Genomic DNA, 25,791 nt, shown 5'->3' with positions numbered 1-25,791 from the left:
TTTCCAGATGGCTGAGGAGACTATTATGCATGCAAGCATAGATTGCACTAAGTATGATCAAGAAAGACAATATATGAAGGAAGAATTTAGGAAGCCTTAAAACTTTTATGAACCTGCCAAGTGGGTGGAGCAGTACAGTTTTCATTGAGTTCATTAGACAGACAGGATAAATGTGTAGGATTTAATCTCTGGTCCACACTCCGGAACAGAAGGTGGTGGTAATGCACCTAATACGCTGGTTGCCAACTGCCGTTATAAACCAAAAAGATTCCCCCCCCCCCCCCCCCCCCCCAAACAGAGTGGTACATCCTGTCAGCGGAGGTGTTTCCTATCTATGCAGCGGAACTTAGCTCCTTGACGGACTGTCTCTCCCTGACGGGCCCGGTGCTTCCTCCGCAGGCTCCACTTCACTCAAGCTACCCGTCTGACCCGCTGCTTCTTCCCACTTTAACCTTAATAACAAACCGGGGCTCAGTGCTCTGGTTGGAACCACATGGAGAGCTGGGGCTAACGTTAGCTGAGAGGCCAGCTAGCCTCTGCTAGCGTTAGCCCCGGTTCTGCATGTGGCCCCTCATAATCGGCAGAAATGGCTGATGCTGGTATTTCATTTTGGAGCCTTTATAGGCCGATACCGATGACATGCCGATAATATCGTGCATCCCTAGAAATAAGACCCATATAAACTGACGTGAATGTGAAATCCCAAAGCTACAATAACTAGAAGGTCGCCATTTCTCCTGGTCTATCAACATTTTCAAAGTCAGCTAATTCATACTGAAACCAAAGTGATACAAAATCAGTTCTACAATCTGAAATTCAACATAGTACCTACTATTTTCTCCTCTTTGGTCTTACACCTAAAAAAAACTCAATATGAACTTGCGTACATCTTTTTTTCCTCAAAAATTCTAATTTTAAGATCAAGCAAGCACTTTATTAAGACCTCATACACTTTTTCTGAATTGGAGAGAACTTTTGATTAGTTGATTGTACAGTGCAGATTTGGTAACCCTAAACCTAAACAGAGATCTTCTGACAAATAACCTCTGGGGGGGGGGGGGGGGGGGGTCAATCTTATTTATAACAGCTTTCCAGTGTCAGACTAAATTAAAATATTAGACTTCAAGTTTTATATTGTAGTTGCCTGGTTTGCAGCTAATATTTCTCCCCTTGTAAAACAACTACCAAAACAAATCTGCAAAAAATATAATCTGTAGATACTATAACTGACTAAAAGGATGATCTCACAAACATTCATCATCCCTTTATGTTACAGCATGTTATTCTAAAGTACATCTAACTAGAAAGACAATCAGTGCTGCATGAGTAAAAACAAGATGGTATAGCTGTGACTGTTTACACTAACAGTCCATTGATACAGTGTAGTACATGGACTGAAAAATAGTCCCATATTCACTGAGCTCGGTGGGTGCACCATTAACCCAACCCCAAAGGGATATTCACTTAATTTCCACAGGATCATGTTTGTGGGATTGTCAGGAGGCTCAGGTATAACTTCCTGCAGGTCTTTTGGAACTGCACACATGTCAGTCTCTTCCATGTGACCTCAGGGACAACACTTGATGTCTGGAGTATATACTGTGGGTCCATCCAGTCACAGTCTAGTCTGAGTTAAAAATTTAAAAGTACTATGTCTGCTGTGATTTTGGAAGAATGGATGGAGGCCTATCTCTTGTAGTGGCTGGGTGCATCTGCGAACATGTACTTCAGTCTATAAGCTTCAGCCAGCAGGAGGCCCACTTCCTCATTACCCCAGTGGATTGTAGGAAGGTTCTGCAGTAGCATGAGCAGGCCCTGAAGAGCAACAGAAAATGATTTTGAAACACTGACATTATTTTGAAAGGTGGAATTTAAGGGTGGAATATGTATAGAATTTCACAAATATATACAGTATGTGGATTATTTCATAAAAGGTAACTGTCAATCAGTGGATTCAAGTATTCATGCATAATGGTGACATTTAATTTCTACTGAATACTTAAAGGAAATTTTGAATTTGCAAAACTTGAGATTATTGTCTGGACATTTCAAAGAGAAGAATTCAAACCACATAAATTCAGATTTGTATATGGTTTTCGAAGTTACATGTTTCAATGTTATCCATACTATAGTTAAAGTGTGGGTAACTACAAAGACAAGGGTACCTGAAAGTCAATCATGGAGAGAATTTCTTTGCGCCACTCAATAAGGAAAGCAGCACAGACATACAGGTGGAAGTGGGAGAAACCCTCTGCTTCAGACTGTGGAAAACAAAACCCAATATTGCAGCCAATTACATCTCAGCTTTGACCAATAACCAAAACTTACAAGCAAAGACACCTGAACTCAGGCAACTTAGCAAATGCTGTATAACAACAATAACAACAATAATAAATATTTGCAGTAGTGTTGGTTCTTTAGAAGTTTTTCAGGCTGCTGTTGTACTGGATTGAATGATACTGTAAATGTTGGATAATGGTGCCCACTCTGCTCTACCTGGTAGGTGTCCCAGAGACGGATAGTGCAACGAAGCGGTAGCTCCCTCATCAGCAGATTGTTCATCCACCGAAAAGCAAACTGCAGGTACTCCACCTCATACTTCTTAAAATGATTGTGAATATCCTCTGGATACAGACGTGCGCACGCACACACACGCACACGCGCGCGCACACACACACACACACACACACACACACACACACACACACACACACACACACACACACACAGATGTTAAGTTAAAATTGTGGGTTTCCTGCTTATAGCTCCTATCTGGAATCAGCTACACATCCTCTTATCACTTTCTACATGTATGGGCTCATAGTACCCACAAATTAAGGAGGAAAGAGCAGATAACATGTCAATTCAAAGTAAAGGCAACTTAAAACCTAATGTGACACACTATTTCTTATACTTGAGCACCATAGACATTTCATAATGAAGATGAAGCAATGACTGAGAAGGGACCTGCTTACCATCTATCCTGCTGACGAGTTCCTCCAAAGCTTTCACCTTGTTCTGGATTCCAGGCTGAGCAAAAGTGTAGTTGTCCTGAAAGGATATCAATTTCAACAAACTTGCAGTTTTAACATTTGTTTGTGTTCATTGATGTGTGTGAGCATACCTGTATTCCATCCAGCAGCTTGCTCATACACCAGAAGCTGTCAGCTTCGATGTTTCTTTGGGTGTCCAGAGGTAGTGCTACCACCTCGAAGTTCTCCACATCCTCTGCTGGAAGAACAAATGACACTGAATGAAACAGAAATGGCCTGACTCATACAGTTAACAATGTCAGATTTCAGAATGGTGCTCTCTATTGAGATTGGTTCAAAAATGTTTATGAATGTAGATGTGGTAACAACATTGCAAAATATAGGTACACAAAGCACCAGCATCAACATCAAGCAAGAAAACGTAACTGTGCAAACCAGGAGAAGAAAGACACAAGTAACAAGAAACTTACTGACAAACTCAGACAGGAAGACAACAAAGAAGGGTGTGACCAGATCATTGATTCCCTGGACATAACCGCTGGCCGGATGACGGATAGCCCAGATAAAGAGGATACGCTCAAACACCTGAGGAAAGAAAGACAATGACACACTGGACCTCATTCAAGAACATTGTCATATTTTTCTCCTAAAACTATTGACTTTTTTGTGTGAGATTTGCTTGTAAAAGTGTTTAAAGTTGGATTTGAAAAACTCCCTTAAATGCACAGACTTGTCATAAATTGCTCATTTGAGTCTGATCAATGCCACCTGAGCCGTCACAAAGATAAGTGGAGAGAATATTATAGCCTACAGTAGGTGATGTTACACTGTCAGCTGCAACAGAAGATGATACTGGACAGAGACCTGCAGAAAGACCCTGAGGCAACTGTTTAAAACAACAATTGAAATGTAGTGGTGAACAGAACATTCATTTTTGGTTGTTACATATATATATATATATATATATATATATATATATATATATATATATATATATATATATATATATATATATATATATATACACACACACTTTTGACAAAAGTGTCAAAATGTCCAGTAATTCTGGAAACAGATCTTTGGTGTTTTGAAAACCCACCAAAAAAAGAAAAATTCACCATTTCAAAGATGATACTGTCATGCTTCAGTGCACAACAGATAAAGGCAATAAGGTTTTTCTGGTTTAAGGGGAGACATGTTAACATCTGACACCCAGCAGTTACTAATAACTAAATCATGGCTGAACGGATCGTATTCATTTATTTGATATTCATGAAATTACAGCAAATACCAACCTTAAACATTTGCTCTCCTGTCAAAATCTCTAATGTCACTCATCACCATTTGACACAAGTTAAAGCCAAGTCATGTGGTGTTTGAAAATGAGTCTAGGGGCCTGTATCGGTTCATGAAGCAAGTTCAACTGTGTCTTCGTTAGGTTGCCTGGCTTCACATCACTGAGCCTTACAGTACAGTACAGCTTACAGTCCATCAGTTATCCTGGAGCCCATTTCACAAAAAACATTTAGGAGCATGGTTTACATGCAGATTGTGTGAACTTGAAACTCCAAAAGGAAAGGGTGATATTCAGTGAGGTGAAATATGTCTGACATAATCACACATCTAGAATAGATTGAGAAGCTATAGAAACTGTGGGAATAGTATCCAAATATTAAAAATCGCTAAAGTTATAAATGAGTGTGTGAATTATTATATAGGCCATTTAAAATATAACTAGCATTTTCAACAACTTCAGTAGTCTAGAGTGAGTAGCTGCTGTTTTGAATCTAAACGAACTATTTTGAAAAAATATGATACACCTAAAAACAGTTGAAAGTGAAGTAAGGCTCTTCCTGCTGCCAAAACATAGAGGAAACTGATAATTTACAATTAACTAATTAAAAGTGTGTGCATCTGTGTGTGTTTGTGTACGTGCATGCATGCATTTTAAAAGGGAGCTTACTTCTTCATAACTAAAAACCAGAAGATAGCTGGCTAACTCACTAATCTTTCTTTGTGACACGGACTCTTGTGAACCAAAACAAACTCAACACAAAAATGCACAAAGTTCAGCTTTTCACTGTGGGTTCAAGACCCCATACTCTCTACACAAGCAAATACCTCTCTTGTAGGAAAATCTTCAAGTCATGACTGACAAAAGACCCACATGCAATTCAGCTGTTCAGTAATTCTGATCTTACCTCTTGTACTACAGGCTGCTGGAACAAAGGAATCAGAGGGTTGGTCCTTGGAATGTCGATGTGGATCTAACAGGAAGAGATAATAAATGTTTTTGCATGTTTCCTTTAATATCAGAACATGGTGTTTATTGGTTTTTTGACAGATGAGTAGTAGCAGTTTAAGTTCATCTCTATTCACTAATTGTAACTGTAGTATTACCTGTCGGTATGTGTCTTTATAGTGCTCATCTGTTCTGGAGTGGTAATACTGCTCTATGAAGCCAAAGTATTCTTCTCGCTTCCTTTTTAGCACCAGCTCTCTGCGCTCTTTGTTGGCTGGCAGGTAGCCCTGTCCAAGACCAGGGAAAGAAGAGAAAATACCAAAGCAAAAGTGCCAGTGAGGAGAAACAGTTTTTAATTATGTGTTTTAGTGAAAAAGAACAAAACCAGCCATAAGATAAGGCTTTTGACATTATGTGAGCAGTTTTAAAAAGGAATGCAACTGGCTTCACAGAAACTAAAAATCTACTACTACTGAGACAGAATGCCGCCCAGATGAAGTGCAGCACATGTGATATTATAAAACTGCAGGTCATGAGACTTACAGAGAGAAGTCTCCATGTGATTGGCCGGACCTCTCTCGGTATGCCCGACCAGCTGTGCTTCCGGAGTTCCTCTATAACAGTGCAAAGATATAAACACACATTGTCAACACTGTATAGAACACTACAGCAGAGATCAACAAACAAAGACAGGCAAGTCTGGCTCTGACTTTGTTGTTCTCTTACCTAGGTCAGTGTTGGGACCAGCCAGCAGCTGCTTGAATCTGTCCAGCCTGCTCTTCTCCCGCACTGTCATGGGTGGTGCCCCTGATGCATTTTGGTCTGAGATGCGAGCCACCAGTGGGATGAAGGGACGAACTGGGAGAGACTGCTGCTTCTGCAGTGTGGAGCGAACTGGAGGAGACACACAAGCAAAGTGAGAAAAGCTAATGATACAGAGATAAATACAACAGTAATAGACATGGAATGGAATAAACAAGTTAAATAAGAAGGCCCTACAATAATAAATTCATAGCAAAATTCTAAAAACTCTTCTAGATCAGTTCTTGGTCTTTATTTTGTAAAAAAAGCACATGAAATGGATGAAATGGTATCTTTACATTTTTAAGAGGTGATTTAAAAGATATTAGAGATTATGAGTGCCTTAGGCTGTTGCCTTGGGGCCCTGATGGCACAAGCTCAGTGGGTGACTTGTGAATAGCCTGAATATTTAGAAGCCAGGTGACTTCTGAATAGAGGTGCAGGTGACCGGTGAATACCCTCACAATTTACAAGTCAGCTGGACAATTTAAAAGTCAGCTGGACTTGTGAATAGCCAGAAGCCCTGTCTGAGTGTTTAAGGCAACACACCGACTCATAGGGGCATGGGCCAACCTAATCCAGGACTACTGACACCTGTTGACATTTTGACATTATAAAAGATTTTCAAACGTTCTCTTTTAGCAGCATCCTGCCTCACAAACACATAGTTTCATACAGCTGCAGCTAGGTAAAAAACACACTCCACTGAAGCTGCTGGGGGTTAAGAGCACACAGTATTATTAGAGTGGAGGTAAGCTTTAATTAGTCTTTTTTCATAAAGACAACTTAAGATACACTATTACTACATAGTCCTATTGTGTTGATGTTGTTGGGACTGGTAGGAGTGCGTTTGGTTATTAGAACTAATTCATAATTATCATAGATAATTATGAATTATGATATCAATATTATTAATATTAATTAATAATACGAGGCACCAACTGTTAAAGAGCCTCACAGGGGGACACAAGTGTCAGATCTGTGAGGAGCACGGTTGGTTATTAGCAATAATTAATAATCAGATAATTGTTAATGATAAAAAATAATAAAATTATTAATATGGATTAATAATAACGGGGCACCACCTAGAAACCGGGACCAATAACCAAACAATAAGGTCTCATAAAAGAGTTCACCTAGAATGTTAATATCTGACTGATATCAATATTCACAGGTGAACAAAGAAGGTATGAATTTGAGCTCTGACCACCTCAATCAGCCACTTTTCAAAATATATAAAACAATAATGACAAAATACTTCTCTTTAAAGGTATAGCAGTATTTATTGAACTTAGCAAAATTAACAAAGTTAACAAATGCTCTGATCAATAAACCACTGTTCTAAAATCTAATCCTACCTAAGCAAACATACATCATCAAAGCTGTACATGGTTGAACACATGCAGGTGACTGCATGTGTGTGTGTGTGTGAGTATGGGAGTGTAAGTGGGTATGTGTGTGTCTCGGGCTGCAGTCGAATAGTCTTTTTTGCTTAGGAAGGTTCCTAACTGAGTGAAATGACCCGGAAGTATATAAGTGGCAGCCATGATAAGAGCTAGTCTAATTCTCTAAATGCTAAGGAAAGGTGCTTCAATGCTTCCTTTTTCATCTCCTTCAGCATAGGGTACACTTGACCATCCTTTACGAAAGGAAAGGAGATAATCTCGTCCCACAAATCCTTGCGCACCATTCACAAAACTCAAAGAATTAAACCCACATTACACATCCACAGCGGTCCGTGTATCCCCCTTCCAAAGCTGTGTTCAGCTTGTTTAATAACAGGATAAACAAATATACAATGCATTATATAGTTTTTCGTGTGAATTAAAAAACAGAAGTTCACATGCTTTTCCTGTTTTTGTCTTCAAATCGGCAATTGGAATAGAAATTAAACCAAAACCAGAAAACAACTTGTTTTTCACTTTTATAGCTATATGTATAGTATCTGCCCTACTGCATCTTTACAAACACACTGTCATTGACTATGCTTGCTACAGCATAGATAGATAGATAGATAGATAGATAGATAGATAGATAGATAATCAATGAAGTTATGCTTCTGTGCCTCGTGCGTAAATGCACACAGCGTATCTTAATGGGGAAACGCACTTATCATTTCTGCTGCAGCAGGTGGGGGGTGGGGTTGATTGCTGCAGGTATTTAATAATCCTTCCACTGCAGCTCAACCAGGAAACACCTTCAATAAACAATTAATATTAGATCCCAACCGGTCCTGTCGGCGTGTCTGGAGATTTAAATAATCAGTGAAATTACACTGCTTTCTCCTTTTTTCTTTCCCTGTGCAGTGTTTCCCTGTTGAGCTGCAGTGGATGGATCATAACAAAATGATGGAATTTGGCACTAAAAAGGCTGTAATGTTGCTTGAGTTTATTATATACTTGCAGGGATCACCCACATTAAGAGAGACACTCGGTGCATTTACGCACCAGGCACAGCAGCGTAACTTCATTATTTAAATCACCAGACGCTGTTTCTTCACAACGGAAACAAAATAATTAATTGTATATTTGTTTATCCTGTTATCAAACAAGTTGAACAGAGATTTGGACGAAGGGGAAACAGACCCACAGCCTGTATCAACCATAACAACTTTAAAGCACAAACAAGTCAACATTTCAAGGTGTTTGAGTTGTATGTGGTGGTTCTTAGGCTATTATATGCATTATAAGCTAATAACAGATCATAATCGGCATATTAACCACAACACAGAAGTCTGTCTTTCAAGAGAAAGGGATATGAGATATTTTTAGTCAGATGATGTTTTTAATTCATCATGTTTGAAACTTGAGAATGATGATATGTACAGTAGTAACATGTTTTGTCTATCTTTCATACCTAGCCTATATTCCTTTTTTTTTAATTCAATTCCGACCTTGGCAATGAAGTGATATTTTTCACTGTGTTGTCCACGTTTATATAGCCTGCATGAAAGGGTGAGAACGACCGGGACGAAGCATCTAAGATGCACTTTTTGTAGTCCATCTTCAGAACATTGTTAAGTCCTTATGAATTCTCCTTCATATCTGTCCTTGACCTCGTGAAGTTTTCCATCGAGGTCAAGAAAAAGTGGTTAGGATAGGAGGGACTTTTCAACCGCAGGTTGGCCGCAAGATGGTGGGTTGACATTTGTTGGAGCTCATCAAATCTTGTCCCAAAGTTAAGTCTAAAGTTGGTGACTCTCCACTCAAAGTTGTCAAGATGAACATGTTACAGGCCTCAGGCATGAATTACCTGTATGCAGAAGACATGTCCTGTTTTATACAGGGAATCAGAGACAGGAGACGTTAGTTGTGTTCGTTCAGCAGGCTGTTCTGTTTTTTATGAAACAAATTTCATCTTCTCTCTTTCTTTTAGACTTGAACCATAAGTCTCTTGTTCACAATAATCCTCACATAAGAAATTTAACAATTCATCCATTAACAACACAACAATGATGAACTGTCACCGGTTCATGCTATAGTAGCAATGTATAACTTCTACACACCAATCTGTTGTTATTACCAGTAATAATTAAGTTACCAAATATTGCTGTAAAATCTGTGTACTAAAACTTACACACTTTTACTGCTGCTGTAACCAGCTTCCCAAAATATACTTTAGCAGTAACTTCACTGTTTTAAGCTTTTGTTTAGCCTTCTCTGCTCCACTGCATACATGAACACTCCTACATAATACAAACAATAATATATACATTATATAAACAACACTGGTCATTCAAAAATACCAACATATCACATTTAACCATTTTACAACAATAACATAGTGTATCGACCAGAATGAGCAACCAGTATAAAATATAAAATAACTTTATATTAACCATGATGCTCCTGAAAACCTACAGCTACCTTAGCTAAGCAGCTGTGGTAAGGCAGATGTACAGGAACCACAGTTCAAATAAGTAAAAAGTCCACATAGGAAGCGTGTCTGCTGCGGCGCTTCTGCCGCTGGCGGCCCTATCTTTCTATCATGTTCCCTGTCTATTTCTGCTGAGAACTGCATGCGTCATGCGGAGAGAATAGGCGAGACCTCGTATCTCTAGATGATGTGACGCAGCAGCAGCGGGCTGTGTGGCTGCTCTAACCTGTTAACATGGGTGCCGAAATGAAAAGCAAGAGGTTCCGTGACGCACACGTGCTGCTCACGCATCCAGTGTGTCCCAGGCGTTACCCCTGGGACACACTTCGCTTCCTGTGTGGACGCTGCAAGCATGAGAGTCGCGGCAGTTCAGCGACGTACACGCACTGCTGAGGTTTACACATCCACCCAGGCGTTACGCGTACAACTAGCGCATCTTGTGGCGGAACAGTAAAGCATACTTCACAAAACAAAGTGTAAACGTAAGTAAGACATATTTAAATCTGTCCTTTTTCACAGAAAAAATACATAAAATAGTGATCCAAACACACAAAAGCTGATTCAACCTGCAAAACTGAAAATGGACCTAAAACAACAGGAAAAGCCGCCTAATGTGGAAAGAAAAGAAGGTGGTCGAGAAGCGGAGCATGACTATGCAATGGATGTAACTATGCTAAGCAAGAGGGAGCATGGAGACGCCGCTGCACTACTGACAACACCAAGTAAGAAGCTATTGGAGAAGAAACCCAAGCCAACAGATGATGGTGAGAATCTAGAAGTCTCTAACAAAACCATATTAGAGGCGATATTAAGCCTTGAAAAGACAGTGGATGAGCAGCTGGCCGACTTAAGCATGCAAACAAAACAAAGTAGTGCTATGATTGCTAGCTTAGCAAAGGCAGTTCAGTTTAACACTGAAGAGATGAAAGAATGTAAAAAGAAAGTCAATGACCTGAAGAAAAAAGACGACCAACTATGTAAAGAGAACAACAAACTCAAGGAGAGAGTCAGAGAACAAGAAAGATACAGGATGAGGTGGTGCCTCTGGATCCGGGCTTGGAAGAGAAAAAAGAGGAAGATATCAGAACACAAGTCATCCAAATCCTTGGTAAAGTTGTCCCAGAAATGAAAAAAAGAAGCAGTTGATGTCGCACCAGAGTCGGGAGAAAGATGGACAATAACAACAGACATGTCATCGTTCTGTTTACACAAAGACGAGTGCAGGAAGAAATCTGGCGTCGGAGCAAAAACTCTCTCATCTGCAAGGATAAAGGCATTTGTTTTGCTGAAGTGTTACCAAGGGAGGATTGGGAGGAGAGGAGAAAGCTGTGGCCCCAAATTGAAGAAGCCAGGAGGGCTGGAAAACTGGCCTTTTTTCGTGGCTCACATGGATACATTGAAGAATAACGAATTAAGGTTGGCAGGTGAAATCATACGCTGATGAATGTGATAGAGTGGAGAAATCATTAATGGGATGATCAAGCCCTATAAAAGTTAGTGTTCATCCAGTGGGCTGAGTGAACGATTGCTACACTTGAAGTTAATTTTTGTTCACTTTTGTTCTAGTTTCAATTGTAAATGTTTAAATTTCATTTGGTTCATTAAATGTTAAGGGCTTGAAAGACACTGCAAAGAGAAAAGCACTGTTTTTATTTTGTAAAGGGCAAAAATCTCATTGTTTGCTTTTACAAGAGACTCATTCCTCTGATGTGGACACAACTTTTTGGACTAATCAACGGGGAGACAGGATCTTATTCAGTCATGGCTCTAACCGGTCAGGAGGTGTGGCAATTTGCTTTAACAAATGCCCTGGAAAAATAATGACTCACAGAGCTGATGGAGATGGTCACTGGGTGTCAGTGGTATTGAAAATTGAAAGTCTGTTTCTTATAATAACTAATGTATATGGTTATAACAATGTTGGGTTAAACAAAACACTAATGGAAAATATAACAACTGTGATTTCAGATCTTAAAATGCTGTACCCTACTGATGTTATTTTAGTAGGAGGAGACTGGAACATGACGCCAGATGAATGGGAAGATAGATGGCCTCCTAGATTAGCTAAACCACAACGTAACGACATTGTTGAAGGATTTATGACAGATAACAACTTTACTGATATATGGAGAATAAATCCAGGGGTAAAATGTTATTCATGGTTTAAGCCTACCGGTGGGAGCAAATCTAGAATTAACTATTGGTTAGTGAGTGATAACATCCTGAGACATGCTTCACAAACTAAATTCTCCAAGGCAACTCTGTCGGATCATTGTTTTATAGAACTAGTTTTAGAACCCATAGTGAGAGAAACCAGAAATAAAGGGTATTGGAAATTTAACGCTAGATTATTATAAAATGAAGAATATTGCAATAAGATTAGGAAATAATAAAGGACATTGAAGATAATGAATCAATTGACGGAAATATTGGTAAATGGGAAATTACTAAATTTTAAATTAGAGAATATACTGTGAATTTTTGCAAAGAATTAACAGGAAAATTAGATAATATGAAAGTAATTTGCTCAGTGCTATATTAAATCTGAACTGAACAGTCAGGAAAAAAACAGATTGATGGAGCTGCAAGTCAAGTTAGATGATCTTCATCTTGAAAGGGCTCAGGGTGCCTTTATAAGATCACGAGCGAAATGGATTGAGGTAGGGGAAAAGAACTCCTCCTATTTCAGTAACTTAGAAAAAAGTAGACAACAGAGGAATTTAATTATGAGTCTAATGATAAATGGGGTAGAGTGCAAAGATTCCAGGTGTATAGAAAAAGAAGTTTTTACATTTTACTCTTAATTGTATTCCTCAGATTATTCTTTAGTAGAGGCTAATACTCTCTTTGAAAAGAGAGAGAGAGTATTAATAAAGAATGTTATCCCATGTATTGAGGATTCTTTCAAGGATTTATGTGAGTCAGATCTTAAAATTGAGGAATTAGATTCAATTATCTTGAAAATGATTTCAAACAAATCACCAGGGATGGATGGGCTCACAGCCAACTTCTGCCAGTTGAAGAAATTTGTTATTTAAAGCTTTAATCAATCAATCAATCAATCCATTTTTATTTATATAGCGCCAAATCACAACAAAAGTCATCTCAGGGCACTTTTCATATAGTGCAGGTCTAAGCTGTACAAAGGCCCAAAAATTCCCCCATGAGCAAGCACTTGGCGACAGCGGTAAGGAAAAACTCCCCTTTAACGGGGAGAAACCTCAAGCAGAAGCCGGCTCTTGGTATGCGGCCATCTGCCTTGACTGGTTGGGTTGAGAGAGAGAAAGAAAGAGGGGGGAGGGAGAGGGGGAGGGGGGAACAGAATAATAACAATCATAACAATAACAATAAGGAATGTATGAAGAGAGAGAAAGAAAGAAGTGACGTCAAGCATGAAACAAGGTTTAATCACCCTGATCCCTAAATCTGGTGAAGATAAAAGAGTATTAGATAATTTGAGACCTGTCATGTTGCTTAATACTGATTATAAAATACTCTCTGTGGTTATTGCTGCTAGGCTGAAAAAAGGTATTTCCACCATAATTAGTAAGACACAGTCAGGATTTTTGAAAGGAAAATCAATTCATAATAACATAAAACTAAGACATGAGACATATTAGATTTACTTGATTATAATGATACACTTCAGATAAAAGGGTTTGTTTTATTCATAGATTCTATAAAGCATTTGATTCTGTTGAACATCCTTTAATACAGGATACTCTATATTATTTTGGATTTGGAGAGAAATTTATTAATTTGATTAAAATGCTATACAATGGTATCAATAGCTTGGTAGCTCTAGGACACGGCACCTGCTCGAGATTTGATATTAAGAGGGGAATTTGTCAAGGACGTGGCAGCTCACCGTTACTGTTTATAATGGTTGCAGGAATGCTATCTAATCTGATTAAGAACGATAATATTGAAGGATTAAATGTGCTGGGAAGACAAATAATAAGTCAACTGGCTGATGACAGCTTTATTTCTAAAAAATGAAAACCAAATCCCATTAGCTTTACAGTCTATTAAACAATTTTCAAAAACTTAAGCGGGCCTAAAATTAAATTTAGACAAATGTGAAATGTTAACCTTACATGAACATCCCCTGCAATCATTATGCAACATACAGGTTAAGACAGAGGTTAAATATTTGAAGATTGTCTGTGATTGGAGATTTGGAGATTTCTAAGGATAAAACTATCTCTGACAAGATGAATATTTGGAATACTATAGACAAATTCAAGGAGATCCTAAATAGATGGTTGAAGTGAGATATTACAATCTTTGGGAGAGTTTTATTATCCAAAATGGACAGTTTATCCAGACTCATCTACCCGGCCTTTTCCCTACAAGAAAGAATGACAAAAATCAATAAATAGTGTCAATTTCAAATTCATATGAAGAAATAAGTGTCAGTACATAAGGAAAAATGATATGGTTAAAAACTATGAAGATGGGGGTGCGACTTTGATATCATGAATGGTGTTTTGAAATTGAAATGGCTAAAATCTTTTATTAAGAACACTCCTTTTGGTTTATTATCCCCAATATAATCTTTCAGAAAATGGGTGGAATAGACTTTTTCCTACGTTGTGACTGTAGCTCATTACTGGTTAAACTTTCTAATTTCCATCAGCAAACCCTCCTCTACTGGAAATTACTTTATGAACATAACTTTATACCACACAACACACGAGTGTGGAACAACAGATACATACTGCTCGGTAGAAAATCCGTATATTTAGAGGAATGGAGGTCCAAAGGGATTTGGGTTGTTGTTCATGTTATGGATGATAATGGAAATCTGTTTCAACATGATGAGTTCTGTGAGAAATTCCAACTCCACTGTACTGTGAAGATCTATAATGGAATGATAAAAGCCATACCAGTCTCTCTGAGGTCAATGGTTAAAGAAGACATTCTGTACATAAAGATCTCTCTGGGGTTGAGGCAGCTTTGCATTCAAGGAATAGATTTTTGTGACAATAAATGCACTAGTAGAGTTATTAGATATTTGCAATTGAAAGAATGCTATCCAAACCCAGTTAAAAGAAAATATACTTAAGGAATTTGGAGCTGAAGAGGTTAAGAAATAAGAAATCGATACTTCTCATTTCCACTCCCTCCTAAAGTAAAAGAGGTTAATTTTAAAATTTTAAATGAGATTTACCAAACAAATGATTTCCTAAGAATGAAGTTTAACTTAGATATGAATAATTGTGTGTTTGTTTTTCCATTGTGAATCAGTGCAGTCTTTCTGGAGTGATATGCAGGGCTGGCTACAGTCCAAGGAGATAGAATTGTCACCCCTGAAAGTGAAGACAATCAAGTTTGGTGTATTTGTTGAAAACAGGAACTTTGATTTTGTCCTCAATATTCTGTTATTACTGGGAAAGTTCTTCATACATAAATGTAGGTACTTCAAAGCTAAACTAATTTAAAGCTAATTTAAACCATTGGAAGAATGAGTTAAAACTTTTGAGTAAGTCTCTAAAACTTGTTAATGACAAGAAAGTCCTTAAACTTTTTCATTATTAGAAAGATTTAAATTGATCTGAAATAGCCCTGCTTTTTGTATACTTTATTTATTTTTTGCTCTTGTTCCATGTCATTTTTTTCATCTACACCTATCTTTATTCTGTTTTGTTACTGTTGGTTTCCTTTTACTTTACTCAACCTGAGGCAGAAGGACTAAATTGAATATGACATTAAAAAGGTGCCTTGTTTGTTTCAGATTGTCAATAAAAAAAAAAAACTTTTCGACCGCAGCCACACGACTGTGTGTGGGCAAGATGGTGACCGTGATCTTGTGAGATGAGGTCGCACAAGATTTAAGATGACTGGCATGGTCTTGTTAGACGACATCACGCGATTTTAAGGATAGCAGATGTGAAGTCACGCGAGAACCAAATAGCAGAAGTGAACACTGTGTCTTGGTCATGGATATATAATAAGAGCTGGATAGGGCGCCGCCACTCATCCTTGCAGCCAATTTTTCCCAGTGGCCACTCGCAGTATTGCAATCCCTCTGCAGCCCAAAAAGTATTTTCCCCATAAACCACCATTGTAAAAGAGATGTCTGTAAAGCTGTTGACAGGACACCTCAAACTGCAAACAATGTCAATTATGACTCTTTCTATTATGAACCTTTGATCCATGGAGGTTTTATATTTGTAAAACTTTCCTCAAGCCAAGAAAAGAGATTTAAAAATCTGTGATGTCATCACAATGTTAAGTCTATGGGCCGAGCAGGAACTTGCAGTCGGGGCCAGTGGGGGAAAGACTACTGCGCATATTCAGTGTGCTGCACAACGCGGAAGCAAACCTGGAAGCTAGAAACTTTATTTGGGGTATGTGCCAGCCAAGCAAATCCTATAGGACTGAATGGGCACCATTTTTAGTCCAGTATCCAGATCTTATAATACATCCATGGTCTTGGTTAGACAATAGCAAGATGGCGCCGCCTGGTGGTTGGCCTCTTGCTCTTACCCAATTCCGTTTAAAACACACGTGTCTGATGGTGGATAACGAGGGGCTGTGTCCCACATTATCTGACCATCAGATGTGTAAGACGATGTGTGTGTATATGTGCGTGTGCACGCGTGTGTGGGTTAGTCACAAGAGAGGGAAGAAAGAGAAGGGAAAGTGACCATGAGGGGGAGAGAAGCAATTCCTTTGTCCACAGAGAGCGCGTGTACGGATGGCTACGGATGTCTGTGACGCACATTGTCTGGTTTTTGATCAACAAAGCAACTTACTTTCTCACTAACGGTGGCACAAACACAGCAGTAGTCCCGAGTGGGATAAACACAAAACAGTCTAGCATAGTGAACACAGGCAGCAAACTTCAAATACTCCTCAGAGTAAAGAAGAACAAAGGGACTTGGCGGTCCATCAATTCACACAAAAAGCTTAAAAAGCTAAAAGCTAACACAACAGCACTGATGGTGAAAATAAAACACAATCTAACACTGTCTCTGCCCAGACTTAAACCTCTTACTTGGTCGCGTCAGAAAGCGAGCAGAGTGTGTGTTTGAGTCTGTCTTTGGTCCGGCTTGGTTCCTCGGCTCGGATGCTGACGGGGCTGTCCTCGCGCTCTGTCGGTGGGTTTCACGGTAAGCTGATCCTTGGCAGCGTCGCAGAGGACACAGCAGAGTCGACTTGGTTGAAGAGTGGGGCAGAGAAGTTATCCGTGTCTTCCTGTAGAAATCCGTTTCTTCCTTCTGCAGGCCGTGAGAGTGCTGGGTTGCAGCAGCAGCAGTCTCCCTCGGATCTGGTAATTGTGTTCAGTTGAACATGGGTCGAAGTTTCAACTCGTCCAGCGAGGGGAAAAACTTCCAGTCAGAAGGGGAAAAGCACTTGCACGGGGTTACCTCCTTCAGTAAACCAGTTCACGGAGGGACAGAACTTCACTCCAGCTCAGTTACCATGGAGTGCGAATTTTTCTGGGTGCATTAAGTTTTTAAAGGGACGGTGACATCACGGCTGTGTTGCTGTGACTTCCTGTTTTGAAGTGTCTCTACCAATGAGAGACAACAGTTTCCAGTTTAACACCTAGGTGTGAACTGAGCAGTGCATGTTGGGATATGGAGTCCAAAACGGACTCCCTTTGTTCTACTGGGCGCCCTTTTTTGTTATCAGGCTTTGTGAGTTGCATGCAGGCCTGCCTTTGTCTCATGCACATGTAGTATGAGGCCCAACAATTTTATTAAACCCATTGGTAGTTTGACCAGAAGCATTTGTCTGTATCACTGAAATCACATATTTATTAGTGCACATGGAGCTAATCATTTCATTTTTATTTTATATTAGACTAGACAGCCTGATGCAATCCCACCAGCCCTAACTGCACTGTGAAGTCCCTCCTGACAAAGTCTGTAATTAGCTCCACTAAGAATCAGCTGATAAGCTGCTCAGTGGTTATTAATGCCCAATGAACTGTTGCTGCATATTACCCACATACCTGAGGACGTGTTGAGTTGGGCCTCACTTTTAGACTTGACAACCTTGCCACTGACATGCTCGCACTCAGTGTCTTCCTCCTGCACGTTCTGCAGGGTATGACTGTCTGTCCTGGGAGGTGCCAGCCTGTGTGACACCCCATCTTCTGTATCACCGACCTGATTCTGCTGCTGCAGAGTGGACAAAGGAAACACATCAGATTATCTCCACAGTGTCCACATCTTACCATAAATAATCACTTTGTGATAAAAAGACTGTAGTTGAGATCACTTCATCACATTAAAATAGGGTGGTTTTTCAAATGAATACCATTATCAGCCCAGATACAAATAGTATAAACAGTAGTAACAGTGGAAAAAGCCCCCTCTCAATGTTTTATGCCCATTTAATGTCAAAACTTGTCTATAAACCCAAGCATGATGTGTGGCAGCTACCTGCATAGATATAGAGTGAAGGCCTGATGGCAGGGATGAAGTGGGGGCAGGGGTCCTGAGGAAATCCTCATCCTCCTCATCATCGATGTCCCAAGCATCGTTGGTGCTGCAGGCGAACTCGTGGAAGCTAGAGGCCTTTTTAGACTTGAGATTGTTGAATTTAGGCTTTGTGTCTTTGGGATACCTGCAGAGGGACAAATTGAGAGATCAAACAGACAGAAAAAGAAAAAGAAGACAGAAAAGTCGAGAGCAGCATTGGTAATTAATATACAGGGAACTTTATGAGATAATATTGCCAAAAGAAAAATAAACAAAAACAAAACAAACACAAAAATAAAAGTGCAAAAAGGGGCAATAAAACACTGAAAATCTCTCAAGTAGCTGAACAACATAAATGTCAACACTGTTACATTGGTACTCATGTTCAAACTCGAAGCATGAAATAATCAGCTGCAAACCAAACCAAACTGAAAATGGGAGTGACACAAACAAAATCCATCCATGTGGATGACACAACACCATGCAGTCCAGTTGTGTTGAGCACTTACGTTCGTCGTAGTCGTGGGTCGAGAGGTGGATGCTGTGCTCCATATACAGGTTGTACGCTGTAGAAGATGACATGTTATATGCTGTCACCTCTGTGCAGAAAGACACATGCAGATTCACAGCCTTTGTCCTAACTTGTGCCAACAGTCAAAGACTTGACTTCTCAGCAGATCAGTTATTCAGAGGAAAGTTGGCTGACACCTGGCCTGTCCTTATCTGTGTTGCTCCTTCTATCATACTTTCCCTAGTTGAGTAGATGCACTGCAGTAAGTCACTCAATCTAGGACTGCAAATAAAAAATAATTTCATTATTGATTAATCTGCATATGGTCAATAAAATGTCAGATGAAAAATGTCTTGAAGTCCAAGGTAACATCTTCCAATTGCGTGTTTTGTCTGACCAACAGTCCAAAACCCCAAATACATTCGGTTTACTATCATAAAAAACTATTCATCAGTTATCACAATAGGTGCAGATACATTTTCTGTTGATCAACTATCAGAATAATCTCTTCACCTCTAGCTCAATCCCTTAAAATCTGTTCACTAATTAAAAAACAGACAACAACGGATCATAGGAAAGAGAGCACCATAGCCGAAAATGACAATGTTCATGCACTGTGTTGGGGATACAGCTGCAGTACACATTGTGTCCACTGCCATTACATTCAGTCAACACAGCTTCACATTCTTCCTTTAACCAATAGATGACAGCCAAGTTCCTCCCTCCTATTAAATACACTATACCTTCCTCTAGGGCTGGGCGATGTGACCAAAATCTCATATCCCAATATAGGTCATTTCATATCCCAATAAAGATACCTATCCTGATATAGCACATTTTAATTCAATTAATTCCTCTGTGTGAAGCACACACGGAGGACACAGCCCTCCATGTGTGTGACGCGCAGCAGAGGAGAGACAGACAGTGGTGGACAGTTGGAGGGTTACTTTAAGTGTGATAAAAGCTTTGCAAGTAAAAAGCTAAGAAGAATAATTTATTAATGTAATCTGTGCAAAACATGGACAAACACCAAATGATGAAAAATATTTCCATAAAGAGTGTGATATGCGTCACAATGAAATAAACGATAGAGCATAATATGAACCGAATAGACGTTTGTGATTGTTGCGCGATATATATTGTCATATTGCACAGCCCTACATCCCTCTCTTGTGTAGATTGTGCTGTTCTTATTGTGTATTAAACAGACCTAGGGGACAGCTTGTAGAGCTCCAGCATTCTTCACCACCCTTTGGTGTGCATTATGTTCAGCGGATGCAGGAATGTCTCCCTCCTTCCCACTCTGTGATGACCCAAAGCAGACACAGTCAAGACTCGTACTGTAGGATGGCACCTGGGCCAGCAACACACTGCACTGACACTGAGGGCACAGTGCCAATAACGCTCCCTTATCTCTTTTCCTTTATAGACAGCCAAGAGCAGCAGCCGCCTCCACTGACTTTATATCTCCATTCAAACTTTTATCTAAAAATTCTATATTGGATCTAGTAATGCATGCTCAACAATCAAACGCCAGTTAAAATTGTGGTTACACAGTATTATAATTGGAGCAAGGATGCATGTCCTTGCCTGTGTAACAGCACAAATCAGTTATTAGTTACAGTCTTGTAAAACAGGAATTTTCCTATAAACCTGTTTTACTTTTGAGACAAAGAGACAGAGAGACTGAATGATACCTGTGGCCTTTGAGAAGAATTCTGTTTACAGATTTGGAACAAAGGAATTTTCTAGGTCTTCAACTAACGATTATTTTCATTATTGATTAATCTGTTGATTATTTTCTCGTTTAAACGTTTAAAATTAGTTGTTTGGTCTATAAAATGTCAGAAAATTGTGGAAAATGTCTATCACTGTTTCACAAAGCCCAAGGTGACATCCTCAAATGTCTTCTTTTGTCCCGAGCAACAGTCCACAACCCATAGATATTCAGTTTACTATCATAGAAACCATAAAATATTCACATTTGAGTAGCTGGAACCAGAACAGTTTTTTCTTAAAGAACAACTCCAAATGTTTAATTGATTATCAAAATAGTTGGCAATTGATTTAATAGCTGGCAACTGATTCATCAACTAATTGTTGCATCTCTCAAATATTCTAATGATTATTCTTTCCTTTTGCCATGGTAATGGTCAAAATCTAGATCTAATATCACCATTTATTCAAAATGTCCATTAGTGCGACAAAAATTTCAGTTGTGATAAGCGCTTCATTCAAAGTAGCTGAGAGGCTTGTGTGGATATCACAAAGCAACAAATATCACTTCTAGTATGTGGATTTTGTTAAACTGTGTCCTCTCACGCTCGAGGCTAAAAGGCATCAACCTCATTCATATCCTTTGCATGAATAAACTGACAGTAAGCCTGGTGGCTGAGAACTGAGCCTGCTGGTTATCTGGCAGTGCCAGAGACTCTTGTTTACAAGCCTCAGACTTGTTTTATCAGGAGCTGCTCATGGACAGGCAGCAAGACTAGCTGCTGGCTTTCCTGTTCCAACATATGTTTGTGTTTGGGTTTCCAGGCTTTCCACCCACCACAGTTTGAGAGAGATCAGTGTGTGACATGGACAACAACGCCCTCTCCTTAGAGATCCTCTCTTCTCAGATTTGCCAAACAAGTTGGCCTCCCTTTCTCTGCTCCACCCTCTCTGTCAAGTAGTTGCATAGAGCTTGGGCAGGACACCAACTCAGAGTCCTGACAGAAATAGAAACACAAAGGCTAATATAGGAATAAACACATAACACAGGAATAAACACATAAACACACAGCATCGTATCATTGAAGCCTGATGAGTTTTCATTTTCCACTAACCAACACACGTGTACAGGCTAAGGAGAGTAAAAGTAAAGATAGTGTGAGAATACCTGCAGCCCCTCAGTGCCCATTATAATGATACCAGTTGAACAAACTTTACAGGCTGGGACTAGACTAATTCTCAGGCTGTAATTAAGGAAGTAATGTAATTAAAGAATCATGGTCCACATGCTTCCTCACTCTTCACGAACAAAATACTTTTTTTTGCCATAAAACATCACATAGTCTCTACTTTGTAATAAGCCTGTTATGTGTGGCAATTTATGATTATTTTCCTTATCGGTTAATCTGCTGATTAATTCCTGTATACATTCATTAATCATATTATTTAGAAAATATCAGAAAAAAACCTGATAAAACCTGCTCATTTTATTTTCCCACAGCCCAAGGTGATGTTTTCAAATAGCTTGTTTTATTCTACAAACAGTCCAAAACCCAAATATATTCAGTTTACTATCAGATATGACAAAGAAAAACATGAAATCCTCACACTGAAGATGCAACCAAGGAAATATTTGGCAAACTAAATTATCAGAGATGAAAATAGATGCCAACTAACTTTCTATTGATCAACTTATCGGTGCAGCTCTAGTGACAATCAAGTGTAAATCAAGCATTAACTATGGCCTGGTCAAATGTGTCTTGTGGGTGAGCTGTCAAAAGATCTTAGTCATCAATAAAACTGCCACAAAAGAGGATGTTCCTCAGTGAACTCTTATGATTCATCTAATAGAAACCCCATAAACAACATAAGGAGATCTGAGATTACTGCAGGGATCCTCATCAGGGCAGTGCAGCTTTTCTTAATTGTCCTCTCTCTCAGCAGCCAGCCTATTATGTGACACAGCCTCTCAGCACAGCACAGGCTGAAAGCATACAGCGGGCGGTGCTCGGACTTTGACAGCTGACACCTCCACTACACAGAAGCCGGTCTGTCTCTCACAGCTGGAGGCTAGCATACAGACACACACTGAAACAAGACGGTACACAGAACAGAAAAGTCCCCAAGTGAATTAATTAAAATCCACAACTACAGTATGGCCAACTAATGATTATTCTTGAGGCACGTACAGTGACAGTTTATACGTTAAAGTCGGCTTAAGAGCTGGGCTTTAAGCTAACTGTTCCTGTGCTTCATTATGAGTTGATCAGCTAATGTTACATTAGGATATTACTAATATGTCCCTGAACACAAAGTAGGTGGTAATTTCTAGGATATTTAGACGGTATCCGCGTGAAACGTGAAAATGAATGCAGTCCTCGTTAATTAAGACAGACAGAGTGAAAACGCACCTTCCGGGAACCTTTGCGTTTCTCCTCCAGAAATGGACCCTGTTCTCGGTGGCCATAGTCGGATAACACAACCTCCTTCAGGCCGACACCGACACCAGCTCCTCGGACGAACAAACCATGGAGAAACGTCTCACTAGAGGCAGCTCAGCGCCGCTCGGCTTGCTTTGCTCTGCCTCCTGGTGCGTGTAAACGGCTGGGGGATAAAGCTATGCTGCTCTCAAACACGATGATGTGTGATACGGAGCACTTGAAACCGCCATCTTCGAGCACACCGAACGACACGGGTGATTGGCGGGAGGGTCGAACAGGTGCGGTGAAAGTGACCAATAGGAGAGGCTGGGGGATTGACGTCAGGGATGCTAAATAATAAACACACAACGATAGGAAGGAGACGTTTGAAATCTCATGCTGATAGGTGAAAGTTTCTTGTTGTTCTCAGGGGATGTTCAAAGGCTAAGCTATTGTTTTTGTTTTCCCCTCATCTCTTTATTTATAGAAACCGTCACTTACAGCATGTGTGACATTAAGACAATAACAGAAAATAGGCATCATAATGAAATAAAGATAACACAACAGGCATTCACTTTCAATTGGTTGATACATTCAACATGGTAACAGGACATAGGGTAAAAGTAATAAATAAAAAACAATAACGTAAAAAAATAACAGAAGAGGTAGGCAATAAAATCAGATTTCTTTAAAAAAATTCTTGGAGCATACCAACTGTGTTTCTTATTGTTTATAAGTTGGATAGACTCAAAATACTTTCTAAATTCAATATGGAAAAGTTCAAACAATGGGCAAAGGCTAAGCTGTTATTGGGACTTGACCAGTCATGTAGTGAAATCATAAGTGGAGAGGGCTTCCTTCAACTGGAGGAGCAATTGTTGACCCCTCCAAGAAACAGGTGTTACAAGCAAAGTCTGTGACCCATGTGATTCTGTGACTTGACTTGATTAGGGATTGCAGCTTTATTGTCAAAAGTTCTTGTCATTCTGTATTTTAGAAGTGAACTGAAATTTTAAGGAAAAAAATGGTACGCGTTCTTAGTTGTGAGTATTTACTGCTTTTCTTTGTTTTATACAGTGGTGGAAGAAGTACTCAGATCCTTTGCTTAAGTAAAGTACCAATACAACAATGTAAAAATACTCCATTACAGGAAAAGTCTGCCTGAGAAATCCTACATAAGTAAAAGTACATAAGTATTAGAAGCAAAATGTACTAAAAGTATTAAAGTAAAAGTACTGTTGTGGCTGCTGGAGGTGGAGCTAGTTTGAGCTTCTTTAAGTTAACAGTTAACTAGTTTAGTCCAGTGGTTCCCAACCTAGGGGTCGGGCCCCTCCAAAGGGTCACTGGATAAAAAGCAGTTGTGAGATGATTAATGGGAGAGGAAAGAAGAGAAAACAAAGAACAAAAAACAATACCCAAATCTGTTTTCAGTTTTTGGACTTTTTCTCTAATCTTTGATTTTTCATGAAATATTGGATCATTTGAACATTGAAATGAAACCATGTGAGAAGTTAAAAGGGAAAAATCACCATTTGGTGGAGCTATTAACAACTCATAGACATCTGAAATGTACCATGACTACATACTGCTTTTTGTAAGACATCAAAAGCCAAAAAGGTTTAATTTAACAACAATGTGTGGTATTTTAAAAGCTTGTTTTATTATCCATTGTGTCAAATATTCATCTAAAAAGTAACTAAAGCTGTCATATAAATGTAGTGGAGTAGAAAGTACAATATTTTCCTCTGAAATGTAGTGGAGTGGAAGTATAAAGTAGCATCAAATGGAAATAATCTAGTAAAGTACAAGTACCTCAAAACTGTACTTAAATACAGTACTCAAGTTAAATGTACTCCTACCACTGGTTTCATATGATAGTAAACTAAATATATCTTTGAGTTTAGGTCAGACAAAATAAGTAATTGGAAGACTTCTCTTTCAACTCTGTGTGGTGGTGATATTTTATAGACAAATGAAAAGTAAAGATTAATTGACAATTAAAAGAGATAGTTGCAGTATTTTGATAGCTGTTACCAAAACTTGTGACCCGATAACATTCAAGTTGAGTCACATACTCGAATGGGAAAGTGTGTCAAAACTTTTGACTGATACTGTATTTGGATAACTGTCAAGAAAAAGTTTCGACCCAATAGGTGTTGAGAGGATTACAACATTTGACAGCTGTGAATACAGCTGCAACTGATAATTATTTTTATTATTGATTCTTTTGGTGATAATGAAAAATCACATAATTGTTTCATCTACAAAATGTCAGAAAATAAGGAAAATGCCAGTCATAGTTTCCTAGAACTAGAGGTTATCATAATAGTTGCATCAATTTTCTGTGGATTGAATAGTTGATTGATTAACCAGTCGTTTCAGCTGTAGCTGTGATAGCAAAAACTAGTCTATAGGTCTGTCTGTAAAGCAGTAACACCTCACTAGTCAGTATTTGATCGACACTTTGGTCTTTTTCATATAGTTGATCTTCATAGAATTGGACAGGTTACAGATTTTGGTTTAACACCTGACCAGTGCTGTTGCATAACTGACCACTGACCTCCCTGGAGGGTGCATGTGAAAAGAGCATTTAGAGGTGAAAGAAAACAGGAAAAAGTCTAGATCTACACCAGGGATCAGGCCAAACATTTTTAAGAAAGAAAAGACAGGAAAATGAAGAAGTCTTATATAGTACTTCAGCCTGTCCATGTTCTCTAACAACACTTATTAAATGCTATACAAACCATAAATCAAAATCCTTCCTCTGCATTTTGACCCTTTCTTCCTGATTTGA

General features: G+C 39.1%; 1 protein-coding gene across 8 annotated transcripts; it reads right to left on the bottom strand.

Moving 5' to 3' along the window:
• Nucleotides 1-283: 283 nt before the first annotated feature.
• tbc1d22b (TBC1 domain family, member 22B) lies at nucleotides 284-23,288 on the bottom strand. 8 transcript variants are annotated; one of them, XM_044352332.1, is made up of 17 exons: nucleotides 22,989-23,287; nucleotides 22,465-22,665; nucleotides 21,416-21,575; nucleotides 20,072-20,164; nucleotides 18,860-18,916; nucleotides 18,312-18,495; nucleotides 17,879-18,047; nucleotides 5,962-6,129; nucleotides 5,779-5,849; nucleotides 5,394-5,522; nucleotides 5,195-5,260; nucleotides 3,464-3,578; nucleotides 3,125-3,231; nucleotides 2,976-3,051; nucleotides 2,497-2,624; nucleotides 2,166-2,261; nucleotides 284-1,815 (listed from the first exon to the last, which is right to left on the bottom strand). In XM_044352332.1, the coding sequence occupies exons 4-17, from the start codon at nucleotides 20,098-20,100 to the stop codon at nucleotides 1,687-1,689; spliced, it is 1,524 nt and encodes a 507-aa protein (XP_044208267.1). In that variant the 5' UTR covers nucleotides 20,101-20,164; nucleotides 21,416-21,575; nucleotides 22,465-22,665; nucleotides 22,989-23,287; the 3' UTR covers nucleotides 284-1,686. The 8 variants fall into 8 exon arrangements, with proteins under 8 accessions (XP_044208267.1, XP_044208266.1, XP_044208268.1 ...); XM_044352331.1 differs by having other exon boundaries at nucleotides 21,416-22,665; XM_044352333.1 differs by lacking the exon at nucleotides 22,465-22,665.
• Nucleotides 23,289-25,791: the final 2,503 nt, after the last annotated feature.

Source organism: Thunnus albacares, chromosome 5 (genome assembly GCF_914725855.1).
Source record: "Thunnus albacares chromosome 5, fThuAlb1.1, whole genome shotgun sequence".
Lineage (NCBI taxonomy): Eukaryota > Metazoa > Chordata > Actinopteri > Scombriformes > Scombridae > Thunnus > Thunnus albacares.
Note: the sequence above shows the minus strand (reverse complement) of the source record. Positions and strands in the feature narration are given on the sequence as shown.